The sequence below is a fragment of the Pyrus communis genome, chromosome 10, assembly GCF_041283825.1.
Source record: "Pyrus communis isolate YQ-2024b chromosome 10, ASM4128382v1, whole genome shotgun sequence".
NCBI lineage: Eukaryota > Viridiplantae > Streptophyta > Magnoliopsida > Rosales > Rosaceae > Pyrus > Pyrus communis.
This window is the reverse complement of record NC_142574.1, coordinates 4622340-4637594: the sequence shown is the minus strand read 5'-3', so window position 1 is coordinate 4637594 and position 15255 is coordinate 4622340. Positions and strand designations below refer to the sequence as shown.

General features: G+C 36.9%; 2 protein-coding genes and 1 pseudogene across 4 annotated transcripts; 2 read left to right on the top strand and 1 right to left on the bottom strand.

The window, feature by feature from the left end:
* Nucleotides 1-402: 402 nt before the first annotated feature.
* Nucleotides 403-4019, top strand: LOC137728864 (uncharacterized). The gene is made up of 6 exons (XM_068467649.2): nucleotides 403-823; nucleotides 950-1045; nucleotides 1865-1905; nucleotides 2180-2297; nucleotides 3037-3117; nucleotides 3365-4019. Exons 1-6 carry the CDS (start codon nucleotides 620-622, stop codon nucleotides 3419-3421), a joined length of 597 nt encoding a protein of 198 aa, XP_068323750.2. The 5' UTR covers nucleotides 403-619; the 3' UTR covers nucleotides 3422-4019.
* A 1338-nt stretch (nucleotides 4020-5357) lies between these two features.
* LOC137730300 (uncharacterized protein At4g38062) lies at nucleotides 5358-9982 on the top strand. 2 transcript variants are annotated; one of them, XM_088677555.1, is made up of 3 exons: nucleotides 5358-5616; nucleotides 6379-9288; nucleotides 9691-9982. In XM_088677555.1, the coding sequence occupies exon 2, from the start codon at nucleotides 6424-6426 to the stop codon at nucleotides 9271-9273; it is 2850 nt and encodes a 949-aa protein (XP_088533681.1). In that variant the 5' UTR covers nucleotides 5358-5616; nucleotides 6379-6423; the 3' UTR covers nucleotides 9274-9288; nucleotides 9691-9982. The 2 variants fall into 2 exon arrangements, with proteins under 2 accessions (XP_088533681.1, XP_088533682.1); XM_088677556.1 differs by lacking the exon at nucleotides 5358-5616 and adding an exon at nucleotides 5920-6067.
* Nucleotides 9983-10225: 243 nt separating this feature from the next.
* Nucleotides 10226-12889, bottom strand: LOC137728087 (uncharacterized; annotated as a pseudogene). Its single transcript, XR_015952170.1, has 4 exons — nucleotides 12739-12889; nucleotides 11577-11748; nucleotides 11328-11444; nucleotides 10226-10620 (listed from the first exon to the last, which is right to left on the bottom strand). The product of XR_015952170.1 is annotated as an uncharacterized LOC137728087 (transcript).
* Nucleotides 12890-15255: the final 2366 nt, after the last annotated feature.

Genomic DNA, 15255 nt, shown 5'->3' with positions numbered 1-15255 from the left:
AAGTTGTCGGACTTGAGGTTAATAAAATGCTTTGATTTTGGATTTTTAATTTTTCAAATTGACGTAAAGATAAATTTACATATTGAATTCGATTTATGATGGTATTTAAAATAATAAATTTGGATTTAAAGAGATATGATAGTTTGGTTAAAAACCAAATAGATGTAAAGAGTAAGTTGAGTGTAGAAATATGTTTTTAGAAAAAACAAAACTAATGAAAATGACTTGAAAACTTTTAGTTTTAATAATAAGAATAAAATAAAAGAAGAAGTAAATAGTATCAGGATTGACTTTTCGTTAAAACTCTTTTAAATAAAATATCCGTTTATTAAAATATCATTGCGTTGAAGATTGGATAAGAAGGAGATGTTATAAAATATCAAACCAGGCCCTACCATCAACGATCCACGTTGCGGTTCGATACAGTTCCTTCCTTCGCCAGCAGGTCAAAGTATGGAAAAGATCCCGCTCAGAGAGAGAGAGAGAGAGCGCCAAAGCCATAACCTGATAGCCATGACAGAAACCGACAATGCATTAGGATTCGTAAATATGAGCTACTACCTGCATTGATTGGTGTCATTACTTGTAAATTTTCTCGGAGCTGAGAAAGCGCGAGAAAATGTCGACAAACAATGGAGCCGACGTAGAAAGCGGCCTAGGACAGAGAACGTCTCCAGTTTCGAATACAACCACACCGAGAGCGAGACCCGACCCTTTCTTGATCTTCTGCAGATGCTTCAGCGTCCTCACCGCTCTCACCGCCCTTCTCTGCATCGTCGTCAATGTCTTCTCTGCCATTCAATCTTTCAGTGATGGATCTGATGTACTTTCTCTCTCTTCTCTCTGTGTGTGTATATATATATATGTATGTATGTATGTATGTATGTGAATTATGCATTAGTGTGGAGTTAGTTACAAATGGGGTTGTGTGTGTGGTTGTGAATTGCAGGTTTTCGATGGGATATTTCGGTGTTACGCCGTCGTGGTTGGAGTGATTGTGGTGGTGGCCGAGACGGAATGGGGATTCGTTATGAAGTTCTGGAAGGTTCGTTTTCACTTTTATGAAATTTAAATTACGATTATTCGAAATTAATTTTGAACCGAGTTTTGCCCATTAACATGTTACCAAGTTTTGTAGTTTCTAATCAAATTTTCCTGCCATGTACTTCCTGTGAAGTCCTCGTGTTGCATCCCCTGCTTTGTGACCTTTTTGAGTCGTGAAAACAATCTATTTGCAAAGCAAGAGGAATGTTGCGTACGATAGACATTTCCCCGGTTCCCGCAAAAGCGAGAGCCTTGTTGGCTTGGGGTTGCGCTTTATGCACTTCATGTGACTAAACACAAGAGAACCTTACAATTTCTGAACTTTGATTTTCTCTTCCTCACTCTTTGATACCAAACATAGTGTAAGAAGACATCTCCCTTAGGATTCCTTGAACCTCAAATGTCTATGAAAATGATCTCTCAAATGGGATCCTCACATATTTGCGATGATCGGGATCCCATTTCTCACCAACAACTGATGGAAGGGGGGTGTTCTAAGATGCTATCATTATCTCCACTCCAAAGATGTTGAAACAATAAAAACTGAATATCAAATAAACTATCTTTTTGAAACTATATGTTTTTCTAGCTAGTAGCGCACATATCAACGGTCAAAACTGGCACCTGATAACACAAAATCTTTGCTGAAAACGGCAGTCATGATGAATTTTCGTCTCCATTTCTCTCGTTCTGACTCTGTTCAGGCTAAATCAGCAATTTACTATTTAAGGGTTGCATCAAAGTTAACTGAAATATTGGTGCTAGGGTGCCGAATTTTGCATCCATGATCTAATTTTAATATTGTGTTAACTGTTTGCAGGTATTGGAGTATTGGGCCGGTAGGGGTATGCTACAAATCTTGTAAGTTTGCAGATGTAGTGAGAAATGTCAAGTTTCACTCTCATAGAGTATTTTTTTCTGCACCTCGAGATTTTGGAGCACGACTGAATTCGTTCCAATCTGTATATTGCCTAGCCTTGTAACAGTATAATAATGTTGGGGCTAACATTAAAGTTAAGCTTGCTTTAGTGCCATAATTTGGATAGCGTGTGCCTGTATTATGCTGAAGCAAGTCCTTTTTATGGCTGTTGCATAAATTTTACATGGTTTCTGACGCTGTGATTCTTTGTACCAGCCTTGCGGTCATGACAAGAGCTTTTCCTAGCACTTCCAGTACAAAAAAGAGTCTAGTTCTTCTAGAGGACATAGCGAGCTATATGCTCCTTGCTTGTGGTGGGATCTATGTTATTTCGGTAGGTTTAAATAGCCGAATCCTATAACAATTTTGAAAACTTGTGCGTGAGTATGCATGTGGTTTTGTCTGTTTCTTCTTTTAATTGGAAGAATCCAATGTTTATTTGGTTCGATGAAGCCGATTGTAATCAAAACTAAGATTCTTCTTTAACTAGGACTGAGCATGGCTCCTGTTGCTAGCTGAGGTTAACGTTTCTCTTCTATGAACATGATTAATTCCATGAGTGATTGGGTAATTGTTGCTAAACAACTAACCCATTCACGACTTCAGGGATTTTATTGTGCGTTGGGGTGGAAGGGCACTCACCTAGTTGTTTAAACTTTCCCTTCATATATATGAGCTGTGTAACATCAACCATAGGGGGATTGTAAAGTTCTTGGAGGGGCTATGGCTCCACTTAGGCTATCTATAGCGATCAACCATATGATGTGTGGATTTGATCAAATCCACACATCATATGGTTGATCAGCCGCCCTTGTTTTCTGGTTCATGAATTATGATTAACTAGCAGTAGGAGATGCATGGGTATTCCCTAAACTTTTATATTTTCTTTATCCCTCACAAATCATTTATCCCGTTTGTTCAATATCTTTTGGTCTGAATATATTACATCAATATGTTGAGAGCCATTTGCCCTGCCTTTGGCACTTCAATTATAACTTAAAGTCTAGTGTGCCCTTTTTCTTCCTCATTTTCTGCCCCTTCAAACTACTAATATTTAATATTTGAATTTTAAGGGAATCCTATGCATTGGCTTTCTCAAACGGTCTCGGCAGAAGACAGAAATTTCAAGGGAGCAAGCAGTAAAGGATCTTGAGGTAAGTTCTCACCATTTGCTTATCATGCTTCCTTTTCTGTATGGTTCTTACTATAGGGATATCAAGCTTTAGCCGTGAGGCCCGTGACATCAAAGGCTTAAATCACTATAAGATTTCTGCTAAAATCTACTAGTATTTCTAAATAGTCTGTTTTGTGTTATGTTACGTTGTGCTTGTCAACGTTATGTATGTTTAATCTATCACGGAAGCTTGCTTACATTCATTCACCTGTATGCAACAATCACAGGACTTGCAGCGGCGAAGGGAAGAACTTGAACACTTGCTTATTGAGGAAAGAGATTAAGAAATATTGCACCGTACGTAGGCAAGTGACACCGGTGAACCTTGCTCATGTTTCCAATCTCGTGATTCTGTTAGTGAGTTGCATTTGAATTAGTATTCGTTGTTTGTATGGTTGTGTGAAAAGGCATGCTGGGTGCTTCTTGATTGTTTCCAGCAAGTATTTGCCAATGTTATTTACCTAAGAAAAGGAGAGGATCCAGGATGTTAAATGTTATTCATTCGTGAAGAAAGACGAGTCTGTGAACTGATAAAAAAAAAACCATAAGGGTTCACGCGCGAAATCCCTTTATGTCGGCAGAGACATAATCGTCTTCCACGAATGCTTTCAAGAAGATGCAAACCTGTGAATTTGAATCTTCCATGCTTTTATCAGAATAAAGCATTTTATGATTGTTGAGCTTTTGGTTCATGTAAGGCTCATTTTGTTAGACTAATAAGCTGGATTGTAATAGTAGCTTTAATGTGTTTTTGTATTTGGATGACTCAGCTGGGGACCGGCTTGCCCGGCTGTGAGTGTGAGACTTAGCTTATGGTTTACATGCCTCTGCTTGTCAATGTCAATTGGGTTTCCATGAAATGAAACAGCCTCTTTTTGTTTCTCCTTTATCTTCTTTCCCTGCTTTTTTATACGCACTGCTGGTTCCTATAAACCGGTATCCAGAGCCAATGGCGGTTTTATAGGGGACCTAAGCGGTTTCAAGACTCCTTAGCGATCTGAAATCATTGCTTGAAATTTTTTGGGGACCCCTCAAAGTCAAAGGTTGGGTCTCTGGCCTTTAAAGCAACTCCACCTCTACAAATTGCACTACCCAATGGGCGATTGAACCCCTGAAACATGCTCCAGCTCATGCCAATTGCCCCACGTATTGTGGGCCCAACTCCGCGTACCAAGCAGTTGGGCTAAAATGGCCAGAGGCCTTGCTTGAGGCAATTTGGTGACGTCACCCACATCATATTATCTTTTGTTTCAGGCGCGGGGAATTCATGTGTGAAAGATAACGAGTGAGCCGACTAAAAGCAGGTGGCGAAGCCCACTTGGCAACGCACTCACAACTCCCTGAAAGTGGTCGACATGGGTTGTTCTCAATCATTTGATTTCTAACGGTAAGAAAAATTGAATTCTTGTACTAAGAAGTGTCCATGTTGACAAAGTATTATGTACTCTTAAGCTCAAATACGTGACATCAACTCTAAAAAGTAAAGCATTGCCCCGAACAACTTTAGAGGAATATTTTAGGCTACCTTTAACTTTTATTTGTGATATTACATATTTTCTTCTTTCTTTTTTTGTCAAAATAACTTCATTAAATAAAAAAACCACAATTATAACCAATTCCAACTCCATCAAAAGCATAAACAAGTGACTACGATTACATTTGCAAGGAAATTCGAAAATGTGATTCCAAGAAATAGTCTGAAAGGAAGCCGCCAAGCTTCTAATATCCTTTTTAATGGATCGAATTCTCCATGGAGTCTTGTATCTGTATTTAACCAGTTCAATGACTAGCTTAGAATCCCCCTCCACGTATACATTCTTAAAGCCCTTATTCTGAGCAACTTTTAGAGCATCATGCCTCGCGACAGCATCCGCAACTGAAATTTTGTTTTTCCCAATGCTTCTCGCACCCGCAACAATATGGATTTGATTTTCATCTCTAATCACAAAGCCAGCAGAAGCCTTGACTCTGCAACCAAAAAATATTGCAAAATTTTTGAACTCATCGACAATTATTACCATGTAGAGGTGTGCCCTTAAATTGGGGCAAAAAAATTATAACTTATTACAATATGTAGTTTACTTCTATACATAACTACTCCACATTCAAACTGAAATATTTTATGACTTTAAGAAGAGTAATACTACAGTTACTCATCTGGATCTTATCTTTATTAAAGAGATAATATAAATGTTATAGAAATAGAAGAATAATATTTTTGTTTTAAGAAGGTTATCCTTTTCAAAGAGTTTTTTTGACCGTTGTGGTGCGAAAAGAAATTTCTGACCGTTGTGGTTCCAAAAAGATATAAAAACAAATTTTCCCATTTTGGCCCTCAAATCAGATTTTGAAACCATTCGAATTTGCTTCCCACTCAACTCAACCATTTGAATCCCACACACACAAATCCAGATTCGAAACACAAACAGAAAAAGAAACATAAACCCCCTTCATCTGCTATTCACTCATTCCGTTCCAGGTATTTCTCGTTTTCTCCTTTAATTTCTTGCTTATATTTTGAATAAATCCACTTCCAAGGTCATAATTTTGGTGTTCTAGGTTCCATATTGCCCAAATCTTTCCAAAACCGAAGTTGAATCAAGAAAATCTCGAGTTTTGACCATCGTTTAACTCTAGTTTCGTTATCCCGTTCGACGATTTGGTGAAATTTCTTGCACTCAGACAAGTACATTGATAAGAAATCCTAATGTGGGTTTTCTCTGTTGCCCCATTTATTGATTGGTGTTTCGAGAATCAGGTTCATGTTTGTGTTTTTCATCTGGTTTTTGTCTATTTCCAGTAGATACTTGCAAGTTTTCGATCAAATTATATTCGGAAAATCTGGTCGAATTTATGGCTCAATTTGCCCTTTTCACAACTAAGGAGCCCCATTCCAGTCACTGTTAGCAGCAGATCCCAACTTTCTATAGGTAGGTAGCAATGGATTCATAACCATACTATGCCCAATTCTGTACACGACCTAGTGTATGTTCCGATACCAAAGGGTGTCAACTAGCGGGGCAGAAGTTGCAGGGAAAGAATGCCATGATCCATATACCCACCACAACTAATCCCATATGCTGCAGATGTGGGATTACCAAAGGCACATGATACTCATGGAATTCTTAGTCTTAAATACGTCAAACCCCGCTTTTTCTTCTCATGCGTCTGTCTATGTGGTTGGTTGTTTTCAGTTTTCTATATGAAAATGCTCACGTTAATGTGTTTCTTCGTGCTTCAGATCTTTACTGCATTAGAGCCTCTCACAAGTTGATGATAAAGGGAAATGGAGGACGTATATGAAGAACTAGACGAAGCTAAAGCAGAGGTGGAGAGGCTTAAGACTGAAGTCCGGGTTAAGACTGAACTCTCTAATGCTTTGAAGAAAGCTCACAATGAGCAGTTGATCAAGTTTCAAGAAGCGAAGCGGGAGAATGAGAAACAAGCTCAAGAACTAAATGTCAAGCTTGAGGAAATTTCTCAATCAAGGCAGGCTTCTGAAACCCTCCAGTCTCGTTTGCTTGAAAAAGAATCGTTGCTTAGACATTTGACTACTTTGCATGAAAAACTCCGAGCTGATAGTGAGAAGAAATTGCAAGAATTGGAAGGGAAAAATAGAGAGTTAGTATCTGCCTTAGATGAAGCTACTGAGAGAAACATAGAGTTGGAGCAGAATTTTGGTGCAAGTACTAAAGAGATTGAGGGCCTTAAAAGACTCTTATCGACTATAGAGAGGAAGTGTTTCGAGGCAGAGCAGAAAGCTCGTGAAGCCAAAGAACTGAGACAAAGAGATGACGTCATAATGGGGTTAGAGGAGGAAAATAGAAATGCTCAAGATCAGCTGAAATGGAAAAAAGAACAGTTTACACATCTTGAAGAAGCACATAGACGGCTCCGAGCTGAGTTCCAGTTGGCTAAAGAGGAGTGGGAGAGGGAAAAATCAGCCTTGCTTGAAGAGATCTCTTTGTTGCAGACAAACTTGGATTCCCAAACTAGAATTCTTGAAGGCGTTCAAAAACGTTTGGAAATGTGCAACCATGCTTTAGCTCATGAAGAAAGCAAGAGGAAGTTTTTGGAGGTTGAAGTGTCTGAATTCAGATCACGTTACGAGAATGTGTTTGCCCAGTGTGAAGAAGAAAGGTCAAAGTTTGATAGCTTGACTGTTCAAAGGGATGAAGAGATTGCTAAGCTAAGAAACTCACTGTCAACAAAAGAATCACTCTCCAAAGAAACGGAATTTAGAATTGTTCACCTTGAGCAAGAGAATCGGGAATTGAGAGAATCTATAAAAGAACTGCAGGAAGCTCAAATCAGAAATTGTGCCCCAGCTGCTCTAACAAAGTTGCGAAACAAGCTTAGGGGCATGGAGCAGACACATAGCAACTGTTCCACAAATCTGAAGGCAAAAGAATCTGAAGTGAGTCTCCTAATAGAGAAGATGAAAGGAGATGTAAACAGGCACAATTTTGAATTGAAGGATAGAGAGGAGCAAATACTGAAGCTTCAGATGGAGCTAACAAGCTGCCATTCAGTGATCGACGTTTTAAATGTAGAGATTTCAGTACTACTTACGGTCTTTAAATCAGAACTCTCAGAGGCTTACTCCAACAAATCTGATGAAAACACTGAGATGGAGCTGTGTAATAGAATGGATGACAAGATCTCTCTACTTCAAACAGAGTTGGAGATGAAGAACAGCGATTTAAGAAATGCTCATCTTAAGCTTGAACAAGAGCACGACAAAGCAGATATGCTAATGAAGAGGGTAAGGTCCTTGGAACTCGCTGAACGGCAGCAGCTTATCATGGAGGAAGAGGTTCAACGACTTAAAAAGATGCTTGAGGAATCATCTGTGCATCAACTTTACATGAAAGAACAATTTGTGCAGATGGAAGTGGAGAAACGAGAAGTATCTTTGGCTTTAGAAAAGGCAAATCTTGAATTGGCTGAGGAAGTTTGTGAAGCAAGTCTGCTAGAATTTGAATTACAGAATTGGAAATCTCGAGCTGAAAGATTGAAAGTGTGCTGGCAAGGAAATCAAGAAAAATGTAGACAAATGGAGGATTCACTTCTTGCACAAGCTGAGTATGAAGAAACCCTTAAGCATGAGAAAGACAGCCTCATCACCATTATCAAAGAGGAAACTAAAAAAAGGGAAGTTCTGCAGCAGAAGATTGTCCTTCTAGAAGCTACAGTTGCAGCAAAGAACGAGGAAGTGGAATTCATCCCAGAAATCACAGAGAACCTTATGAAAAATGCGCAGGAGAAGGATAGCTGCATAGAAAAACTCCAAAATGATATCATGCAGATGGAGCAAGAGGCCATGACAAGAGAAGTGGAAGCAGCAATTTTTGCAAGCATCGACGCAGAGAAAACCGTTGGACTAGAGAAAGACAAGCTTTTCAAGGTTATAAATGAGAAAGATGAGGAAATAAAAAATCTTCAGGTACTGGCATCGTCATTAGAGCAAGACTTGACAAGTGCATTTATATCGTCCTTCTCAGAAGTTGTAGAAAATTTGGTTACAATTGAAAAGCTTACTGAAGCTTTGAAGAAGGCCAAACATATGACAGAGCTAGAGATTGAAGAGAAGAAGAGGAGACTTGTTGAGTTGGACAAGGAAGTATCTGGTCTGCAAAAAAGTTTGAAAAATCAGGAGGAAGCCTTGTTTAATGAAAAACGACAAGCAGTTGGACTTCAAGCATTATTGGAAGCCAACAAACTGGAAAATGACAAACTGATGATGGGTGAACAGAGGAGACTGGAAGGCATAAGCAAGCAGCTTGAGTTTGAAAAACGGGTTCTCTTTCAAGACACCGCAAGTCTATCAAAAGATAGGGATCACGTTCTTGGTCAATTTGAAGAATTCTGTGATCGTATGGGGGACTTCACTTGTGAGGATGTGGAGATGATGAATCTTTTGGATACAATATTGCAAACGTGCAAGGAAGAAGTGAAACCAGCAATGAATTTGAAAGTGGATAACGAGCTCTATGATTCTACCCAAGAGAATGAAAACAATTCTATATCACCCTCAGCAAGAAAACTTGAAGCATGTATTACTGGAAGATCACCACTGAAAGAAATGAATCAGCAGGAGTTTGTAACTAAGAGAAGGAATACAAGTTTTCAATAAAGAATATGACACGAGGTAATTCAAAACCCACGCCTTCTTTTACTGTCATCTTCTAATTCTTAATTTTCAGAGTTATCGAATTTTTTTTTAGTTTATTATATACAGGAACATTAAATGCATATTTGAGTCGTTCTTTTTACGCAATCTTCCCACTTATTGGGATATTTTGCATATTCTGTAATGGGCAAATGGGTGAGGGCAGGATGAAAATGCAGCGCCTTAAAGGTTACGCTTTGGAGTTAAGAGATAGTTGTTTCAGAATTTTATTTGTTTCTCATAGATCATGCTGAGTGCATATCAAAGTCGAATGCAACCAATGTGTCGAGGGCATCGAGTATTGTTACAGTCTTCAGAAACACATTCTCATGCATTCAAAATTTGTGGGAAATTTGACTGTAATGTTTTCTGTTTGTGTAGAGGCGCCAGAATCGAAGGAATGTACTCCGAATGTGAAAGGGTTTGAGACCGTATCGAGCTTGAACCAGTTAGCGAATGGCAAGGGCAAACAAATATTTTGTATTTACTGCTGTGTGTTGTTTTGTGAGTTACCACGAAGCTCTTATAATTTTTCCTTTGTATGAGACTGAGCTGCGACGAAACATGCACTTGGAATTCAGTTCCCAAATGCAATCAGCCCTATAAAATCCTTGTGTTATTGAAAATTGTAAATTTCAGTTGTTAAAAAAAATTAAAAATGTTGCGAGTAGTAGTTGAGCAGCTGTTATTTGATAATGTAATGGAGATACTGTAGTTTGGAATCAAAGATTCGACATAATCACAACGATGATTTCGAATGCAAGAAGATTAAACGATTATCAACTCGGTCTGAGAAATTATATTTCATCGGAATATACCCGAAACCTTGAAGCTGCTGCTACAAGAATAACACAGAGGGATCACTTTGGGACCCAAAATCTACTAAAAACTCATATATGGCATAGAAAATTACTACTTCATAATAACATCAAATTTTTATTTGGTTGACTGATACCGTTTCCTGAACATCCAGCTTACAATACACATGAAGGAGACAGCGAGATGGGAGGGCTCTAGCCGTCTAGGGCGTTTCTTGGTAATTGATACAACAAATCATCGCCATAACCGGCTTACAATACAGGGAACCGCATCAATAAGTTTCAAGTTGTACGTATTTCAACATCTATGGAAGATTTATTCCTTCTCATTCTTCCCAGAAGAGCTTGAACTTTTGGGGTACATTGTGCGCCATTTCTGCATGTTCCGCTCATATGTATTCACATTTTCGGCGTAATTTGTAAGACCCTGCCTCAACGCTGCAACATTTACCCCATTGAACACCAAAATGCTTGTTACGCCCATCTTTGAAACCTGTAAATACCATTACAAAATTTTGATAAATGGGTGAGACTGAGTATAAAAATAAAATCTCTTGGCACGGAGACTTGATGCGAAGTAACACTTCTGTCACACATTGTATAGATAAACAGTGATTTCAGATAAGGAGAAGCAAAATTGGAAGGGAAAAAGGGCGGGGCTATTTCCGCACCAAAAAAGAGGGAGTTGGTTCACACCAGCTTCTAAGTGTTGTAAAAGTTGCCTATGATTAGATCCGTAAACTGTTCCCCTTCAGCTTTGCCCAAGTGTGCTGGAGAAAGTCATGTCACGCATAGTGCCGACACTTAAAACTAACGTTACTAACCCTAATCACTTCTCCTGAATTTCAGTCCACTTTAGCCAATACCAGGGTTTCTTTTTCTGAACATTTTGATACCATCATCCTCCGTAAGCATCAAAATATAAAGCCGAAATAAGTTCTTAAACACTACAAATAATTCACACAAATTTTCTTCATTATTTTTAAATTAAAATATTTTATGCAAATGTCATGTATTTGGAAACGATCAAGGGTCAACAGATGATTTATTCATATTTATTTTCATGATATTAGGAGACGACGGTGCTGGTGATGGTGAGAAATATAATAATTCAAAAGTTGATAACACAAATCCAAAAGGTAATCGTAACAATAGCAATAAGAACAATTGCAACAGAAGAAATGGAAGGCATGATCTTACCGCTTGGACGTTCCTATTTTCCTCATCAAAGAAAAGCATTGAGTTGAAGGGGACCCCAGTCCTCGTATGAATTCACTGAAAATGATTTGTCTTGTGCGTCCAACTCCGAAAAATCTCCTGTATAAACAGCAATTCAGAGTTACAAATAAAACTCAATCGACGAAGTGTTACAGTCAGCACATCTTTGGCAGCTCTCTTAATCCCAATTGAAATGAAGGAAGAAAAACGCATTGTGCTCTGAAGCATCACCTGGGCAACGAACATTGACTCGATGTTCAATTTTTCAAAAAATGTCTTTGCTATATCCGCAGTTGGTGACCTCGAAGCAATGGCGAGGTCGATTCCTTTTTCTTTCAGTGCATTCAATACTGCTCTAGTATGGGGATACATCGATGGCATTTCACTTTCGGAGCGCAATTCACTGAAAAAAGAATACAAATGTAAGTTTGAGCTGAACATAAAATTGCCAAAACTGTTTGCAAGAGAACATGCTAAACTGTGTATGTTAGACATAACTCAGTTTACAGATTGTTTCCTCTTTTCTTTGTGTCTATCCATGGATAGCTTATAGCAAGGGCTAAGCTAGAGATTTGTACGGATGGGGGCATCCTCAAACAACCGTCATAAATTAAAAGGCTAAAGTATTTACTAATACCATCAAATATCATGACAACTTCATTATCAATATCATCAAATATCTCTCTATAAAAATAATCACGTTATTATTCAACCATTAATCTCCTATTCGATTTCTCAATCGATTCTTCAAAAATTTCATGAACGAACATGCTCTTTCAACGTTGACAGTAGCAACTGAAAGAGTTAACTCCTCCTTCCCTTAGTGTAAAAATATGGATATACTAAAAAAAAAAAAATGCTAACGTCACAAGCAAGTTAACTAGTGATACACCTTACTAATGTCACAAGCATGGACATTTTTTCTTACGAAAAAATTGAGCACGCTCATCCGCCCCCCTAGAGCAAGTTAGCTCCGTCCATGGTTTATAGCCTACAAATGTGAACCCTAAACCCTAAACCTAGGAAGACTTGAAAAGAGATTTAAGAAAAGAATCGAAGTATGTGGAGCTAACGGAATACATGGTACAAAACCAAGCGTTTTGGCATTTTAGGATTCATAAATGTACAAAACCAAGAGTTGTGGCGTTCTAGGATTCATAATGGACCATGCAGAATAATATTCACAACATCCGAAACCTCAAATCATGGTTTTGTTTCAGTTGACAGGGAAAGTAGGATTACATATATTCATTAGTCATCTGGGTTAGCACAATTAATGGAAGCTTTTCGCTACTTCATGGGAAAAGGAGAGAAAAACAAGAATTTCCTTGACTTTTCTGGGCAACCAAACAAGTTGTAGTCGGGAAAGAAAAAAAGAGAAAAAATGGCGTACCAATAGAAAGGCCAGATGGTGTAATCAAGGTCGAACACAACCAATCGCGGAAGCACTTGGAACATTCCCAGTATCTCTAAAGCCTCTGCCTTCACCCCATCGTCGTCATCCATTCTCTCTCTCTCTCTCTCTCTCTCTCTCTCCCCCTCTCCCTCTCTCACTTTCAAATGTAAAGCTTCCAGTTTGCCTGCGTTCCTGGATGAATTAGGCCATATAAATAAATAAATAAAGAAATGAGATTTATTTAAATCCATGTAATCTCTTTTTACATCCAACTTAAATTTAAATTGTTAATTGTCTATTTTACCCTATTACATAATTACTATTAAGTACAAAATTAAATTAATAATAAAATTCAAATTTATCAATAAATCCATTAAACCTTACTATCACTTATTGTTTATCCTATGTTCATTCTAGCTAAAACCCTAATAGGTCTTGTAGAGAAAAACAAACTTTTTTTACTGATGTATGGTGATTTTGAAGTTTTGAATCCTCCAACTAAGATATGACTCAATTTATGAATATTTTGTTTGTTTGATTTCAATTTTTTTAAAGTTTAGAAGATGAGTATTTGGGTTTCAATTTTTTTCATCAATATCCCGAATGGTTTGTTAAACTTTCTGCAATTGGAAAATTCTAAGGAAAAACTTCTTACCAATATTCTTAGATTATAAACTTTCTTGCTTGTTGATAAATGTAAGAGGATGAATTGTTTGATTTGTTGCTTATGCACATCAATAGAAATAAAAAAGGCAAATGTTTGAGTTTGGTAGCAGAGAAAAAAAAAAAAAAAAAAAAAAAAAGTAGCCATGGAAAGGCTATTGGGAAGAGGAGGTGGAGCAAGGATGCCTCTTTTTTTTTTTTTTTTTTTTTTATTATTATTTTTTTTAATATTCAATTACAAATGTTATTTTTATTTTTATTTTTTTAATATTCAATTACAAATGTTATTTTATAAAGGGAATGACTGTAAAGATAATTTAACATTTTGAATTGGGTTTGAGATGATAGTTTTGGTAATAAATTTGGGTTTAAAGAGAGGTTAATTCTTTAATAAAAAATAATATAGGTGAAGAAAATAAGTTAAGTGTAAAAAGAGGTTACATGGGTTCAAATAAAATTTTCCAAAAAAATTGTATAGAAAGATATTGTGCTAAGTTCTAATTTTGTTTTGGGGTCCGGCTTGGCGGCTTCCATATGGTCCGGACCATTTAATTCAAAAATTTTAAACCTGCTAGTAATACTTTGTCGGTTCCTGGGTGTGGAGGAATTTTATTAACAAAGTATTTATATTAAGAAGGTAGGAAACCATTCAATTGAGATTTTGAGGGATTTTAATTATTTTAATGAATCTAGACGGGATTTTAAGTGATTCTTTGAAATTTAATGTGTATTCAATCAGAATTTTAAGATAGTTTATTAAAATCCTTAGAAATCCAAGTGTATTCAATTATAATTTTATAACATTTAAGGGTATTCAATTAGAATTAGAATTTAAAGAATTTGGAAAAGTTGAGGAATTAGAAAGAATTAGAGAGATTTAGTAATGTATTTTAAGCATCCACAAATCTCACATCTCTCCATAAGATTTCGAGGGAATTGAATTCAAAATTTTACATAGAATTTCTACAAATCAGTTAAACTCCATAAAAATCCATTAAAATCTCTTAAATTCCTAATTGAATACACCCCTCTAAGTCTTACAATGGATTAACCATAATAATATGATTCAAATGCATATTTGGCGAGAATCGAACTTAAAACTTCTTACTTACAAGTAAAGAGGAATACAACTCGAGCATAATACTAAAGTAACAGAGGACACAAAAACTTGGAAGGCTTATTTCTATGTGGACTACATGTACGCATACACTGGCATTACCTAATTAATAAAGAAATTGAGAAAGCCACGCTAGACATACGTGTGTTATTAGAAATTACTTTGTTTGGATGCATTTTCACTCACCACCCTTAAATGGGTTACTGCTAATAGCATCTCCGTTGGAGTCTCTAAATAGAAACAATCATCGTATAAAATAAGTATAAAAATATAGGGACAAAATAAATCTGTAATGGATCGGAAAGTGAGATAGTGTATGTCCCACATATAGGGACTCTATAGGGACAACTTTACGTGAAAAAACGAAGCCCATAATCTTGATTGTAGCTTTTAATGCTTTTAATTAATTAAAAAATGGTTAACATAAACAAAAAACAGTACACCTTGAGTGGAAAACCGTACTCACAATCCTGATTGAAGATTTTTCTTTTAATGATTTTAATTAATTAAAAAAAAAGAGTTAACATAAGCAAAAATTATGCACCAAATCAAATTATCACGTAAAACCATAAAAACTTCAAGTTTAAGGATTCTATTATAAGGACTCCACCATTGGAGACAGTATTCTTTTAGGAACACAAAGATTCACTTTAAGTTTTTAAATAAGTACTCAAAATAGTGGTGAGAGTTCCTAAATGAGGACTTCCATTGAAGATGCTCTAACAACCCTATTC